The sequence below is a fragment of the Filobasidium floriforme genome (assembly GCF_021052385.1).
Source record: "Filobasidium floriforme strain CBS 6241 chromosome Unknown HD553scaffold_25, whole genome shotgun sequence".
NCBI classification, from domain to species: domain Eukaryota; kingdom Fungi; phylum Basidiomycota; class Tremellomycetes; order Filobasidiales; family Filobasidiaceae; genus Filobasidium; species Filobasidium floriforme.
In genome coordinates this window covers 162586-176300 of record NW_025763646.1, presented here as the reverse complement: position 1 = coordinate 176300, position 13715 = coordinate 162586, and the positions used below count along the sequence as shown (strand labels likewise).

The window sequence follows — 13715 nt, the reverse complement described above, 5'->3', positions numbered from 1 at the left end:
GATGGCACCATTCAATGACAAGTCGATGTTCCCCATCATCATCACCGTTGACCGTCGTTGATCGATCAACGGTTGTGAGCAGCTGCCCCAAGCCACTTCTGGATCGTTTGTTTACATTTTGGCACGGGGGGGGAGAGTCAAACTGATCGATCATAACGCATAGACGCATCCGATTTTTACGAAAACGCATAATTCGCCGATTCAATCGTTCATCATCTCATTGGACTGAACTGAACACAAAAGTTGACGATGCACATCAAGTCATCTCGCATCTTGAGCAGATCAAGAGCTTTTCACATACATAGCTGATTCTAAGCACCTAGGGAAATCAATCAGCTGGAAGTACACACCATGTTCGCTCGTTCAGCAACCCGATCCATCGTACCCGCCCTGCGCAAGTCCATCGCCCCCAACCCGACCCCATCCAGCTCGACCTCGGTCGTCCGATCGTTCAGGTCAAATATCTCTGCATCCAGTTCGGCTCGAAGTGTGCATTTCCAGGTGCAGAAGGTGGCGAAGCGGGCGTTCCAAACGAGTGCAGGTGAGTCCAATTGATGTTTCGTACAGCTTAGTGATCTCGGTGAAATCGAGTTGCTGATCTGATCATATGTGACGAGGTGACAGTGGTCAAGCATGGTGATATCGAACGACCTGCTCCCGGAACAGGGTGAGTCTAGCATCCCACTAACAGCTCAGTGTTCCCAGAAACAAACCTCCCTCTCTTCATCTTCTTTGTCTTATAGCATCAAGATCACCTTCCAGGACTCCAAAGGCCAGACAGTAACCCAGGTCGAGGGTAACGAGGGCGACGATCTCCTCTCCTTGGCTCACGAATGGGACGTCGACCTCGAAGGCGCCTGTGAGGGCTCGATCGCCTGTTCGACCTGCCACGTGATCCTCGATGCGGAGAGCTACGACAAGCTGGAGGAACCGGAGGACGATGAGAACGACATGTTGGATCTGGCTTTCGGGTTGAGCGATACGTAAGTGTCGCGCTCAGAGGGTGTCCGTTGGGAGTCACGGGGTGAGAGCAGGTATGCTGATCAGATTCTGTCTCTTTCGCCCTCTAGATCCCGATTGGGATGTCAAGTCAAGCTGACCAAAGACATAGATGGGATGGTAGCCACCCTGCCTTCCGCCACCCGGAATATGTAAGCTTCCGTCTGCCTTTTGAACGTGAACCGCATTGACTGGTTGTCTGTATGCTGAACCTCATGCATTGTGACGTGTTTCGTAGGTATGTGGATGGTCACAAGCCTACACCACACTAAAGAGATCGCTGGACACCTATATCCCTGCCACCTGATTTCATCTCACCCCCTTGATTGACCTCTATCGTTGTGTCGAAACGAAAAAGGCGATCTGCAATATCGTCAAACGATTCCTTCCTACCTATCTCTGAACCCAGCCTCTGTCCCGCCGCTATCTGCTCGTTGTATCGCCATCCGCCTCGCATGCCGCATAGTCATTCTAGTCATACACATACATGCTCTACTCCTTCAATGATCACGAACAAGCCCGACCGGGAGTGCAGTCGGCAGAGCCACTGACGAAGCGGTATGTTTCTTCGCGGATCCCACTCTGAAGGTCCCACAGAGTGGAATGCTCCCCCGACGCAAATCAGAAAGCAGGGTGACAGGAACCTGCAGGTGAACCCATCCGATCCACAGATTCCCCTTGCCGATCAAGCCGTTATAGACATCAAAGCCCAACTCAATGAAGAATTACATAATGGTGAAAAAGATTGACATTGAATCAACTTTGGGCTTTTGAGGGTAGAGCGTGCCATGCCGCAGAAACAAGCTGGAATGCCACAATCGCGAGCTCGAAGTCGTTGCGAAATTAGGGCAAGTGCCTAGCCGGGTAAAACTTTCAGGATACGGGCGATGTACGGACGAGTCAAGCATCGAAACCCCTTTCCTCGACCCCTGTGATCTGGAAGAGAATCGTTTCATCTTGCTTTCGGGGGAGATCGATCCCGCTGGCACATCGAGTCTCGCCGTCACCGCACGACATCTCGAACGTCGAGACGGAAATTTCATGGGTTCAGGTAACCAAAGTCGCAGTGGGAAACACAAAACTTCTAGTATCGACGAACAAACATGGGATTGCTTGCGATTCTCGATGATGATTGATACTCGAGAGTCAGCCTTCGCTTCAGCTGCAGGCAGCCGGTCCGGTTGATATACAATATCGTCGTACAACCATCAGATACAAGCGAAGGTTCTCTAGTTGCATCGCCCTCAAGCCACAATGTCCTCCCCAGTCCGGGCTTCGATATCCTGGTCGAGATATTTGACCGTCCTTCCTACCCATCCGTCCACAGCGCTTGGTGTCCTTCGCTTGACATAAGTCAACAGTGTCATCGCCAGCGCAAACGGTAAAAACTTGGCCGACCTGTTATACCCGGCAACAGCGGCGGTCAGTCATTGACGCATGGCTCCCCGATCATGAACATCGGAGCCAAAACTCACGCTCGGTACTTCCACCAGCCCTTCTTCAATCCGACCTTCCACAAGCTCGCCAAGCTCAATCTGAACGTATACATTCCCAATTCGAGCCGCCGAGGAGACGGGACGAGCATGATCCAGCATCCCGCCAGTATCCCTCCGATCGAGAACCTGACGTTACGCAAGCGCGGCTGGATCAACATCTAGTCGCAGCATACGGCCACGACCACCTAGCTCACCTAGCTCGAGGCAACGTCGTAGGCCCGAGAATCCTTTGAAACGCGCACACCCAAGCCTGAAACACAATCAGGCGATTAGCGAGAAAATCTGAAAACTCTTCCGCACGATCAACCCACCCATGCCGTGCCGATCGACAAGGCGATCAACGCCGTCCCCCTTGCTGTCGACTTGAGCCATTTCAGCAGGGCAGCAGGTGGGCTAGACACATTGAGGCAACCCCGCTAGTCAACACCTGCATTGCCACCCTCATCGTATAGATACCTTTCGTTGCTCACTTCTTGCTAACCGTCTTCCACCTCAACAGCGTCACCAACCCACTCCAACCGCCGACCAGCCCTGCCGCACTAGGAACTGCATCCCCGACCGCTTTCACGTAATTCTTCACGCAACTAGGTTCCATAGGATGTAATGCCGCACACATCGCCCGATCGTGTGCCGGGTTTGCTGATCGGAAAATCGTCAAGAAGGATTCGTACTGTTTTTCTATCCCTGGAATGGACGGAAGAGGGAAGGGAGGATGTGGATGAGGCGATTGGGTGAACATGGGGAACATGGAGAGGATTGAGGAAGGATGAGGGATGGATTTGGCCATGTCGCCCGAGAGACCTAGGGATTCTGCCGTTGGAACGTATCGAGTCGAGCGCTACGTATGTCAACACTGGGACCGCATCAGTATCGGATTACATCAGCCATGCGAAGGCCATCCTTGTACTTACCGAGACGATAACATCCTTGTAACTCGTCGGGAAGCAATCCCCCTCGAAGACCGCGGTGTACAGCAACCACCCTTGACTGAGGGGGAACAGCCACCAAGATCCTCCTGCACGGAGCGCGTTTCGAAGGAGGACGACCAGATCGACCTCCCCTGCACCTTGACACCTTTCACCCAGTCCATCCTGAGACTCTAGAGCCAACTGGCTCAGCTCGTCCGTAGATACTGAACCCGGATCCTTCTCTCCCATCCAATACGGCCGATGCCGCTTCGCGTTCCGCACATGCTTGAATCGTGATTGCGCCCATGATGGTCTCCACCTCAATTCACCCTGGTCGATCTTCCCCGAGATATACCGTGCCAATGCCAACCCGGCCGCAGTCGTCGAGTACAGGTTGAGCTGGGCAAGCCAGGTAGGAGGTAAGAGCACGCAGAGGGGTGCAAGCAGGAAAGCAGGATTTGTTGGTAAAGCCAGCTCCCGAAGCACTGAGCTGATCCTTTTACGGTTCTTGGCGGAGCTTTCGCTCAAGATGGAGGTCGCTGGGGTCAAGACATTTAACGGGTCCTCCAGTCCTTCGACCTCGAGCCGTGATCGTCTACGAATCAGGTTGAACAGCCGAAACAAGGTGGGGTAAAGCGAGAGGAAGATCGCCGTCCGGATATTCTTCTCCAGCGGTCTCAAGAGGGTCTTGAGCATGTTCGAGATGGACTTTCTCGATTCTTTCCTACGAAATGATATAGTATCCGGAACGCACAACGAGTTTCCATTTTAGCTCACATATTCCATGTATCTGATTTGCTCAGCACTTTATCTTATCAAACTTACCTTCCTACAGCTCCAAGCGTCTGCAATAGCCCCAAACTTCCGAGAAAGACCTTGAGGTGCAGTTTGACCAGCTGTCCGACCTTGATTCGCTCAGCCCGGGTTAGCGGTCTCATGAATGAATGCTGGGGAGACCTAGACCCGAACGAGGGCTCGCCTGCACTCTTGTCTTCCATCTTGAGATGGGACGTATGACGAGTATGAGGTTCTCTTCCAGGGAGAGTCAAGTCGAGTCGAATCGATATAGAGAAGAGTTGAAGGGTGAAGAGAGAGAGAGATGAATAGCTTCAAGGTCGCTGTCGCGACTCGAATAACCGGGATCCCCGCCCCGCCGCGTAATGGACAATCGCCGGAGCCAGCAAGCGAGAGAGAGGGTGAGAGACGTGGATCGTGACAAAGGAAGGTCGACCGACCAAACATGTAGCACATCAGCAGCGGCGTAGATCTAATCAACCCAGAGGCCAGAGGGCCTTCCTTTGAGATCAGGAAGCACGCCGAAGCAGAAAGCAGAGGGAAAAGACGATTCTTAGATAGCTCGCAATCTCTAGCCTTTCGATCGATCGTGCTGTCAGGTACCCTAAAAGGTATTCGATATATGCATTCAACCTGCTCGTAGCAACACATCCATCTGATTCTCTCCAAACTGCTATCTTAAGAAATTTATGTTGACGCCTGTATGCTGAATTCGATAAACCCGTCCTTGATGCTGCTTCCTCCTCTTCTTTTCCGGTCGAGCGACAATTTAGATCTGCTCGTCCCACTATAGATAGTCAACCCGAACAGAACATGGGTCAGCCCATCGTATTCTGACCCGAGTCGTACGCGCACATTGCCTTGAGTGAGGTAGACATTAAGGTTGCCAGACTGACCTTGAAATCGACTCCCCAAGGAGGGTTGCAGAACCTCTTCAACTTGCCCGAATCCTTGGCGAACTTGTTCAAGGCCTCGATGTCCTCCTTGTCGAGATCGACGATCTTGAGGTTCTTCTCAATCCTCGAGGGGGTCACAGACTTGGGCAGAACTGTAGGGCAAGGGGCAAAACATCGCCTTCAAGTTAATTCCCGTCCGGTTTGCGGTCGAAAATCTAAGCAGATTGCCGCGGACTGACCGACGATCCCCCTGTTGTTGAGGTAGGAGAGCAAGACGTTTCCAGCCTCGATATCGTGCTTCTTGGCAATATCCTGGACGATCTGTTCCTTCATCAACGGCGAGCCGGTGGATCCGAGGGGAGAGTAGGCTTGGAGCACGATCCTACATATTGAGAGCGATCGTAGAAGCACGAACAATTCAGAACATCAGCGAGAAGCAAAAAGATACAATCAAGCCCCCGCGAGACTCACCCTTTGCTCTTGCAAAAGTCGTTCAACTTCAACTCCGGGTTCAAAACATGCACTTCCATCTGATCACAAGCCGGTACGACCTTGGCGATCTTCAAGATCTCTTCCAGGTAGGCGATGGAGCAGTTGGATACTCCGATCGCCTTGACCTTGCCCGTAGACATGAGGCCCTCCATGGCTTGCCAGGTTTTGATGTACGACCAGGAGTCGGTGTCCAGGTCTCGGCTGCCGTCGGGTCGGGTGGGGAGGTAGGGGTCCTGTGGGTCGCAGGGAAACAGATGGGTGGTACTTGGGGTCAGCTAGAAGTCGACGGAAAGAGACAAAGAGCTCAGCAGTCAGGCTCACGTTTCCCTTAGGGTTGAGAGGAACAGGCCAGCTGTGTGTCGAGACGATGAAATTTCGGATGTTGGCTGATCGTCCAACCACGTTGAAGTCATCGAACCGTTCTGCACTCACTGCATCAAATAAAGATCCACGTAATCCAACCCCAACTTCTTCAGACTCTCATCCAGACAAGCCTCCGGGTTTCGGTGGTAAGTCGACCACAACTTGGTGGTCACGAACAGCTCTTTCCTGTCGATCCCAGACTTCTTGATTCCCTGGCCAACTTCCTCCTCGTTCTTGTACATGAAGGCTCCATCGACGTGACGGTAGCCGCATTTGATGGCGGCCTCGACGGCTTGGGCGACTTCACCGGGACCGGCTAGAAAGTCGAGGAGTCGATCAGCTAGAGAAATGAGTTTCGAGTCGTTATGGACAATGTGCTTACACTGCCATGATCCCAGAGCGACGGCGGGGACTATTGCAGAATCAAAGGCATGTCAGGCGGCTGCATCAAGGTCGATCAGGACGTAAAATGACGCACTGGTAGCGCCAGTGTTGAGCTTGAATTCAGTCTGAACCATTGCGATTGTCTTTTCTATTTGCTTTTCAGAGAATCAGAGAGGTATTTCTAGGTCAAAAGGTTGTACGGATGCTGCGCAGATAGAAGGTTGTCGCAGGACGTGATTGACCTCATCTGATCTGTCGATATATACCAGCTAGCTAGCTGCTCGCTCCTTGTTATAGCTGGTCGTTGGCGTCCGGAACGATCTCGGCTAAACCGGACCGGTGCATGCCGTCGCCAAGCGATAATATTCCCCGCGACATCATCATCCCGCATCCCGCCATCCTCAAACTACAGAGTTCACTTTGAATTATGATCGATGTGGTATACAAATGCAAAGTAGAGTCCTACATACATCACGCATATCGCGCATACAACTTTGAAATATCCTATGCAAAGTGACATGCCATTCCGAAAAGAAAGTCCCGAAACCAGATTACGAGCAGAACATGGCCTCGGTCAACCTCTTCTCGTCCGAATCCGAAATCTGCTCGGCCGCAACCACCACCCCTCCAAGCGTATGCATCGTCGGCGAGACGCTCATCCGTTTCTGAGTGGGTGATCGGGATGTCCTCGAGAACGAGGCGGATTGAGGGATAGATAGCTGTTCATCAAGGTTGAGAGGAACGGACACCAAGTGGTTCAGAGGCGACGCGCATGGAAACAAGGGGATTAGCCGTCGAAAGCCGGAAGAGGGGTTCACTTGTCAAACTCGAAAAAGGCTTCAACTCACCTTGTTCAAACCGTACACGCTCTGCCTGATCTGTCTACTCCCGTTCCTGCCCAAAATTTGCGATCCAGAGCTGGTCGACGTGGGATACTGTTGATGCTGTTGTTGCTGCTGATATTGTTGTGGACGCTGCTGCTGCTGTTGTTGGTGGTGATATGGCTGACGTTGATATTGTTGTCGGAACTGCTGATGCTGTTGTTGCGGTTGCCCGTGTTGACCGGCACCGCCATGGACCGGTGATCGCTCTCTCCCCACCCTCGAAGGAGATACGCTCGTGTTCCCCCTTGAACTGGAAGTCGAGTTCGGGCTACCTGCATCTGTAGGAGAGGTGGTGTCTACGACTGAACGCTCCTGGGTTGGTGCCGAATTCGTAGGGTCTTGCACGTCCTGAATCAATTCGAGCGGCTTGGCGTTCGCCGTGCTGGCATCCTCTTTCTTCTCCTCCCTCTCAACCTCTTCTTCGTCCTCCTCCTCGATCCTGTCGGTAGACAACACTCTCACAACGTCTGTTGTCTCCGAGTTGTTGATGGGCGTGACGAGTTGTTCCCCCTCCACCGCCGCCTCGCTCCCTTCCTCCTCGTCGCGACCCTCCCCCGCTTTGTCGGTGAGGACAAGCGAAGGAACCCCCTCCGACTCTTTAGAAGTCGTCCGGTCGAGCGGTTCCACAGAGGTCGAGCTGACATCGAATAATGGCAATGGAGGAGGCAAGGACGCGGCGGGTTCCAGCGGCAAAGCAGGTTCGAAAGACGAGATTTCTCCAACCTCAGGAGAAGCAGGGAGCGGAATGTTGACTGGGTCGACCTCTTCCGCTTCCTGCCCTTTTTTCTCTCCTTCGTGGTCGCCCTGTGGGGTAGACGATACATCCACATTCGCCGGCTCAAGCGGGGCAGAATTGTCCGGTTCCACCTTTGATGGAGGCATGACAACGGGCTCGTCTTGAGTAGAGACCTCGTCGTGCGCAACCCTCTCTTTAGATCCTGCTGAGCTAGACCTCCCACTCGACAATCCTGCAATCACCGCTACATCTGGTCGAGATGCAGGTGCAGAGGCTGGAACCGTACTCTTCTCGCTCCGGACCGAAGCCGGGGTAGAGTTGCTCCTCTTAAACTGTAGAAAGAACGCCCGGAGACCTTTTGCAGGTGCACTGTTGTTTGACGTTGGTGAAAATGCTGCTGTCGACTGTATCGTTCTCGGTACAGCAGGAGGAGTGGGAATAGCGGTCGTGCTCAGACTGGACTTGGGTATCGGCCGGACACCTGAAGCCGATCCGGTGTCTCTCGAGCTGATCGATCCGCTCGAAATAGGAGATGCGACGCTGGACGATCTTTGAGCCTCTTTGCGAAGATTCGTCAGGCTTCGAGTCCATCCGCCGCCGAACCTTCCCTTTCGAGGAGGTTCTAGGCGAGACTTCTGGGGAGAGTTGGGTGCGGAGGTGATGCTACTCATTATGATGGATGGTGAGGGGTATGTCGTGTGCAACCGAAAATGGTGATATATGATCCTGGTATCGGGGTATGCAAGTTGTCCTGTGGCCTGTGGTATATTATGTTAATGCGATTGGGAACGATGGAAGGGGACCCCAGAATGTTTGATGGGCCGTCCAACTATTATAGAGCCAGTCCCCTAGCTAAATCAATGAGAAAGGCCTTGGCACGAGGTCGTCAGCTGACGGTTCGTACCAATGATCAAGGGGTGGCTCACTGATGGAAGAGTTTCAACGGATAGAAGGTTCGATTATGGATGAACGAAACACGACAACCGCAAGGGATACGAATGATGTTGTTTGATCTCCATCATGAGGATGATTCGATAGACCGTCGTCCTCGTTCAGTCGTAGTTTTCGTCAAGCTTCAAGCTAGTTGTTGTCATTTCGCCTGGCCCGCCTGACCGGCAATCCCGACTCAGGGGCGTATCGATCGATTGAGACCGCTCGTGCGACCTACCCCTCGAGGTAGAAAGTCAGTCATCCAATTTCGCCCCTGGACCCATGCGTCGGAGAATACGAGGAGGCGGGTCGAGGAGGGGAGGGCACATGATCGAACTTGATCCCGTCCAAATTCAAAACAAAGCGCCTCGCGAAGGAACGACGCTAGAAACAGAACCTCTGAACAGGCAGGGGGTCCCCGCGCGATCGAAACAAGCCACTAGCGAATCGCCGGGAAAAATACCGAGGAGGGACGGGTAAGCGCGATGATGCGCTTCCCACGCCGCGGGTCGGGAGGTGAAGCGTTTCAGGTGGATAAAGGAGGTCCTACCGAATTAAAGCTCAATTCAACTCTAACTTCCGAGAACCATACCCGTCGCCGTACATATATCCTGCGAGGTGGTAGTGCTGACGATGTTAACAAGACGTTTCGACAAGCTGTGACAGACAGCCTTGCATAGTCTAAGCCGAATGATGAAACGCCACCGACGATACGATTCCGCTCACTCCCTCCCTACATCGGTTCGTTCGGCTACCTCGCTCCTGTCTACGCTACTTCCTGATGTCACAGTTGAAGGCCCGTCAGGAGGTACAGAATACCTTCATAGGTCCGATTTGTTAGAGCGATTACAAGAGGACCTGCCCAAAGGTCAGCGATGCGATGTCTCCCGTCACGCTTAGACCAGAATATGAAATCTGACGCGCACATGCTATGCCAATCTGCCTCCCCATAGCCCGAGATGAACTGAGAAGATGGCAGACATCCGAGCACAGATCTGGATACAACAGCTTCGGTGCCTTCGTCGTTTGCGCCAACCAGTTGAACACCAGTGATGGCACAACCAGGCTGTGCGCTAGTTGCCAAACAAATGCCGCGAAAGCACAGAAAGAGGGCAAACCATACCAACATTACTCAAGCAGGTGCGGGACTTTAGATACATATCGTTCCTTGGTACAGGATCTAGGGGCATTCTGCGATCTAGTTGCCCAGATCTACAGGGACGCCGCAACTTGTCTAAGACGTGCATTCGAAGCGGAAACTCCCGAAGATGAGGAACACGAGATCCCCTGGACATGTACGCACGACACTGTACAGCCGGATGATGCAGAGCCATGCTGTTGTCCGACATGCGCTATTAAATTCGTCGAAGAGGCCAAAGCATTATCGTCAGACAGGATGCCCAGCATGCAGAGCGTGAAGAACGCATACACACTGGAGCGGGAAGGCTCGTTGCAAAGTCAGACGGAGACTACATACCTTCGGTCTATCTTCACCGTACCGGACAATCCGGCAGATCTAAAGCGGACCACAACCTTGAATCGTTGGAACTCTGATAGGAGCGGCTGGGACTACTGTGCCAAATCTCAAATGCACCCCAGTCAGATCGTATATGATCTATCCGCTGCAGCTGGCAGCATCATGACAATTCAGGAAACGGTAACGGACTTGCATGAAATCTTAAATGCCAAGATAAGGGATTCCAATGCCGATGGAGAATCCATCACCAGCCATCCCGAGTCTTTGACCGTCTATAGGACAGGTGTTGTCGCCCTGCCAAAGAGATATAAGCACATTCGCAGCAGGAGCGATGGGTCGTACCTCAGCATCACGTCGGTCCTCTCTCAGAATCAGAGCGAGACTACTCGTGCATTAGGCCGACGTAGACGTAGACTATCAAACTCGTGTAAAGAAGCAGCCTCAGAATTGGTGTCTGCGATCGGAAGCTTCCGCTCTGACCAAACGGCTCAGAGTCGTTAAAGTCACGATTTTCATACATAGATCGCTGCAGTCTGCCGGGAGATCGCCCCTTCTCAGCGAATGATGTACTAGATACAGTTCTCACAGAATGAATGAGGTTGAATAGAAGTCTCGAGCGAATGGCAGCCGGAGTGTCGGCCTGATCAGTTTCCTTACGCAGGCTTTGTCAAAGCCAAGAGAATTCATCTTGCGATCAGAGGCCTGATATGCCGGGAATCTACCATTAGTTCGCCGATGTCCCAAAGCAGGGTAAGAATGCCGCAGACACGATATCAAATGGTCGACGCGATCGCATTCGACTAGAATCAATATTACCAGAAGCGGAGCTCAAGCACACCACTTGATCTCAACGTGGTCCTTCGTAGAGCATTCGGATGTGTTTGGTACGATATCCAATCTCCGAGCACAACGGAAGCGCTTGCTCGATCCTGAAAGACATCCCTGAAATAGGCTTGTAAAGGACAGCAAGCTTTGTGTTAAGATCGGCACTAGACGCGTGGGGTTTAACGTCCGACTGAGAAGTCTAAATGATCCACCTAGCAGATAAGATGTTATCAGCCCAGAGCTTAAAACCTAGCGAGCAACCTTTCACCTTCAGCGGAGTAGACTTATGGTCTGTTGCAGCATGTAACTGCTCCCGAACGGTGGCTGTTATGCCTCATGACCCACGATGAGGGAATCAAAGGAGTCAGCGGCGTGCCAAGATACTGTGACGGTCCCGAATACATATATGACAGAGGACGATTCTCATACAATCGATAGTTGCTTTATTTCCGATCGAGAAGTCAACCCCTAGAATACCGATACCATGGCTTCAAGCAAAGACAACCAAGAGATTCCTTCAATAAAATTGCAGCGTGAAGCAGATGGATTTAGCGGTAAGTTGTCTTTTGTTCCTCTGCCCGACGAATCGATCCTCATGTGACGATCTCAAGATTGGCATCGTGATTACACCGTTCAAGCCGGGGTAGAGTCTCACTCAGTTCGAGATGCTGTGAGCAGGTGCAGGAACGTCCTTACTACGGTCCGGCAATCACTCGGTTGTTCCGACCCAGAGAGTGACCCCGACATCCTGGAGACCGCAAACGAGGTATTTACCAGGGTAGGTAGCGTCTTAGCGAGTTTCGACACAAACGATCTTGTCTTCACGACTACAGCGGATGATGAAGAAAGGGTCAAAGCTTTGAAGACCGCATATACGCGAGTACTAGAAGAGTGTGAAGAGGCGCAAACCCGCCTGAAGGGTAAGTCTGTTCGTTTCTACTCTTCAATAAGCGATTACGATCGTCTATACAACGTCCACGCATTCTTTAGGAAAGAAAAAGGTTGTTTCCGACAGAAGACGGGGCAGGACCGGTGCGCTGTACGCGATGGCGGTAGCGCTTCAAGGCGAGTCGCACAGACACAGATCTAGGCGACGAAGCCAGTCGAAAGCAAGAAACAGTCAATCATTGTCCCAGGACCCTGATCAGGTTGCAATAGCGCCGCAAAGCCCAACTAGCTCAGCTCGCCCGAGACAGCATGGGAAATCGAGTGGACCGAGCAGTCCTGTCAAGGCGAAGAAACGTGGGGACCAGCTTGTACTTGTGCGTAAGAAGTGAATCGCCCTTACGGGTTCTCCAACTTCACTTCGATGGACGATCAATAAAATGATATCAATAATACAGCATGACTCCCCTGCCGCTTCGAAAGGCCCTCTGCCACGAAGCTGAAGTTTCAGGCTAGCGCCCGCGTTATTCTTTATCTTGTCGAGGCGGCCCTGCAGTTGATGTTTCAGTCGACCGACAACAATGCCAACTGTATTGACAAGTGAATGTGTACATGTTAAATGATAATCCAACGATGATTAAGGGAGCCGCTCTGACCAATGTTCGACGAGAGCTTGTCATCATCAAGAAACAATCTCGAGTGTAAAATGGGGAGTTGATTGATGATTTCAGCTTATCGGTTTCCCTTTCTTGCATGACAAACTAGGCCGGGATCCCCCTAAGGCACGAGACGATAATCGATGTTTCATGAGATCACTTCCCATCGGATCGATTTCGATCGAAGCGGACTTCGAGCTCACCATCGGTATGCCTGGGCGGTTCACTGATATCTGGACAAATCGCGCGCGAAGACTAACTATTCGTATCAAAGCAAGCCCTTATCTGAGGGAAAGAGGCCGGTTGGCAGAGTAAATCGTCTTGTGATCGTGCAATCACGCTGAGTTCGGTCAGAATCGTCTATGATTTTCACAAAGGCTGTTTTAGCCGATAGATTATCACCACCACATGGCACGACGACCGGCGAAAATTGGTGTAATCAAAGCTATATCAAAGTATAATTACGGCATCATTGCTTGGACTCGTCTCGAACAGTGGCTCGTATGCCTTGAGACCCGCAGTGCCATAATCAAAGGAGTAACATTAGTCGTGGCTGGTAGACTGATCAGCTCCAAGATATATAGTCAGACCCACCGCGAGGTAATGGCTAGAATCGATCAGGTTCGTTATTCATATCCTCGTTGATCGTTGAAAAACATAGCTCGTACATCCAAGATGGAACCCAATCTTCAGACTAGCATGGTTGAATCTTCGGTCGCAAGATTGACCGAAATAGCAACCTCACTAACCGGTAGGCATCATTCCCTTTCCTCTCGGTCACTCTCGAGATACGTCAGAAATTCGATGTAACTATCTTGGGTTTCTAGATACCAGTCACAACAGTATTGAATCCCTCACGGACGCTCTCGAATACGTAAGGAATACTCTCGCCATGGTGGCGAGCATTACTCGCGGCAAGACGGACTCGGACACTATGGAGGCTTCTAAGGAGATACTCAAGCTGGTGAAAGGTAGTCTTCCTTCTGGTT

At 51.9% G+C, this 13715-nt stretch overlaps 6 protein-coding genes across 6 annotated transcripts; 3 read left to right on the top strand and 3 right to left on the bottom strand.

The window, feature by feature from the left end:
* Positions 1-266: 266 nt before the first annotated feature.
* On the top strand, positions 267-1498 carry HD553DRAFT_318657 (putative YAH1-ferredoxin of the mitochondrial matrix). Its single transcript, XM_046180909.1, has 5 exons — positions 267-541; positions 625-667; positions 744-983; positions 1071-1151; positions 1238-1498. The coding sequence occupies exons 1-5, from the start codon at positions 352-354 to the stop codon at positions 1269-1271; spliced, it is 588 nt and encodes a 195-aa protein (XP_046033323.1). The 5' UTR covers positions 267-351; the 3' UTR covers positions 1272-1498.
* Positions 1499-2142: 644 nt separating this feature from the next.
* HD553DRAFT_133937 (uncharacterized protein) lies at positions 2143-4472 on the bottom strand. Its single transcript, XM_046176610.1, has 7 exons — positions 4229-4472; positions 3407-4122; positions 2966-3333; positions 2807-2888; positions 2690-2745; positions 2475-2621; positions 2143-2397 (listed from the first exon to the last, which is right to left on the bottom strand). Exons 2-7 carry the CDS (start codon positions 4097-4099, stop codon positions 2244-2246), a joined length of 1500 nt encoding a protein of 499 aa, XP_046033322.1. The 5' UTR covers positions 4100-4122; positions 4229-4472; the 3' UTR covers positions 2143-2243.
* A 217-nt stretch (positions 4473-4689) lies between these two features.
* HD553DRAFT_318649 (NADP-dependent oxidoreductase domain-containing protein) lies at positions 4690-6571 on the bottom strand. Its single transcript, XM_046180908.1, has 8 exons — positions 6428-6571; positions 6332-6361; positions 6019-6265; positions 5908-5938; positions 5566-5819; positions 5334-5476; positions 5095-5246; positions 4690-4985 (listed from the first exon to the last, which is right to left on the bottom strand). The coding sequence occupies exons 1-8, from the start codon at positions 6465-6467 to the stop codon at positions 4968-4970; spliced, it is 915 nt and encodes a 304-aa protein (XP_046033321.1). The 5' UTR covers positions 6468-6571; the 3' UTR covers positions 4690-4967.
* Positions 6572-6747: 176 nt separating this feature from the next.
* HD553DRAFT_318646 (uncharacterized protein) lies at positions 6748-9079 on the bottom strand. Its single transcript, XM_046180907.1, has 3 exons — positions 8880-9079; positions 7182-8824; positions 6748-7052 (listed from the first exon to the last, which is right to left on the bottom strand). The coding sequence occupies exons 2-3, from the start codon at positions 8622-8624 to the stop codon at positions 6885-6887; spliced, it is 1611 nt and encodes a 536-aa protein (XP_046033320.1). The 5' UTR covers positions 8625-8824; positions 8880-9079; the 3' UTR covers positions 6748-6884.
* A 489-nt stretch (positions 9080-9568) lies between these two features.
* On the top strand, positions 9569-10958 carry HD553DRAFT_363191 (uncharacterized protein). Its single transcript, XM_046184024.1, has 2 exons — positions 9569-9751; positions 9837-10958. The coding sequence occupies exons 1-2, from the start codon at positions 9574-9576 to the stop codon at positions 10859-10861; spliced, it is 1203 nt and encodes a 400-aa protein (XP_046033319.1). The 5' UTR covers positions 9569-9573; the 3' UTR covers positions 10862-10958.
* A 711-nt stretch (positions 10959-11669) lies between these two features.
* HD553DRAFT_326528 (uncharacterized protein) lies at positions 11670-12462 on the top strand (the record flags this gene model as incomplete). The annotated part of the gene is made up of 3 exons (XM_046181712.1): positions 11670-11739; positions 11797-12105; positions 12176-12462. The coding sequence occupies 3 exons, from the start codon at positions 11670-11672 to the stop codon at positions 12460-12462; spliced, it is 666 nt and encodes a 221-aa protein (XP_046033318.1).
* Positions 12463-13715: the final 1253 nt, after the last annotated feature.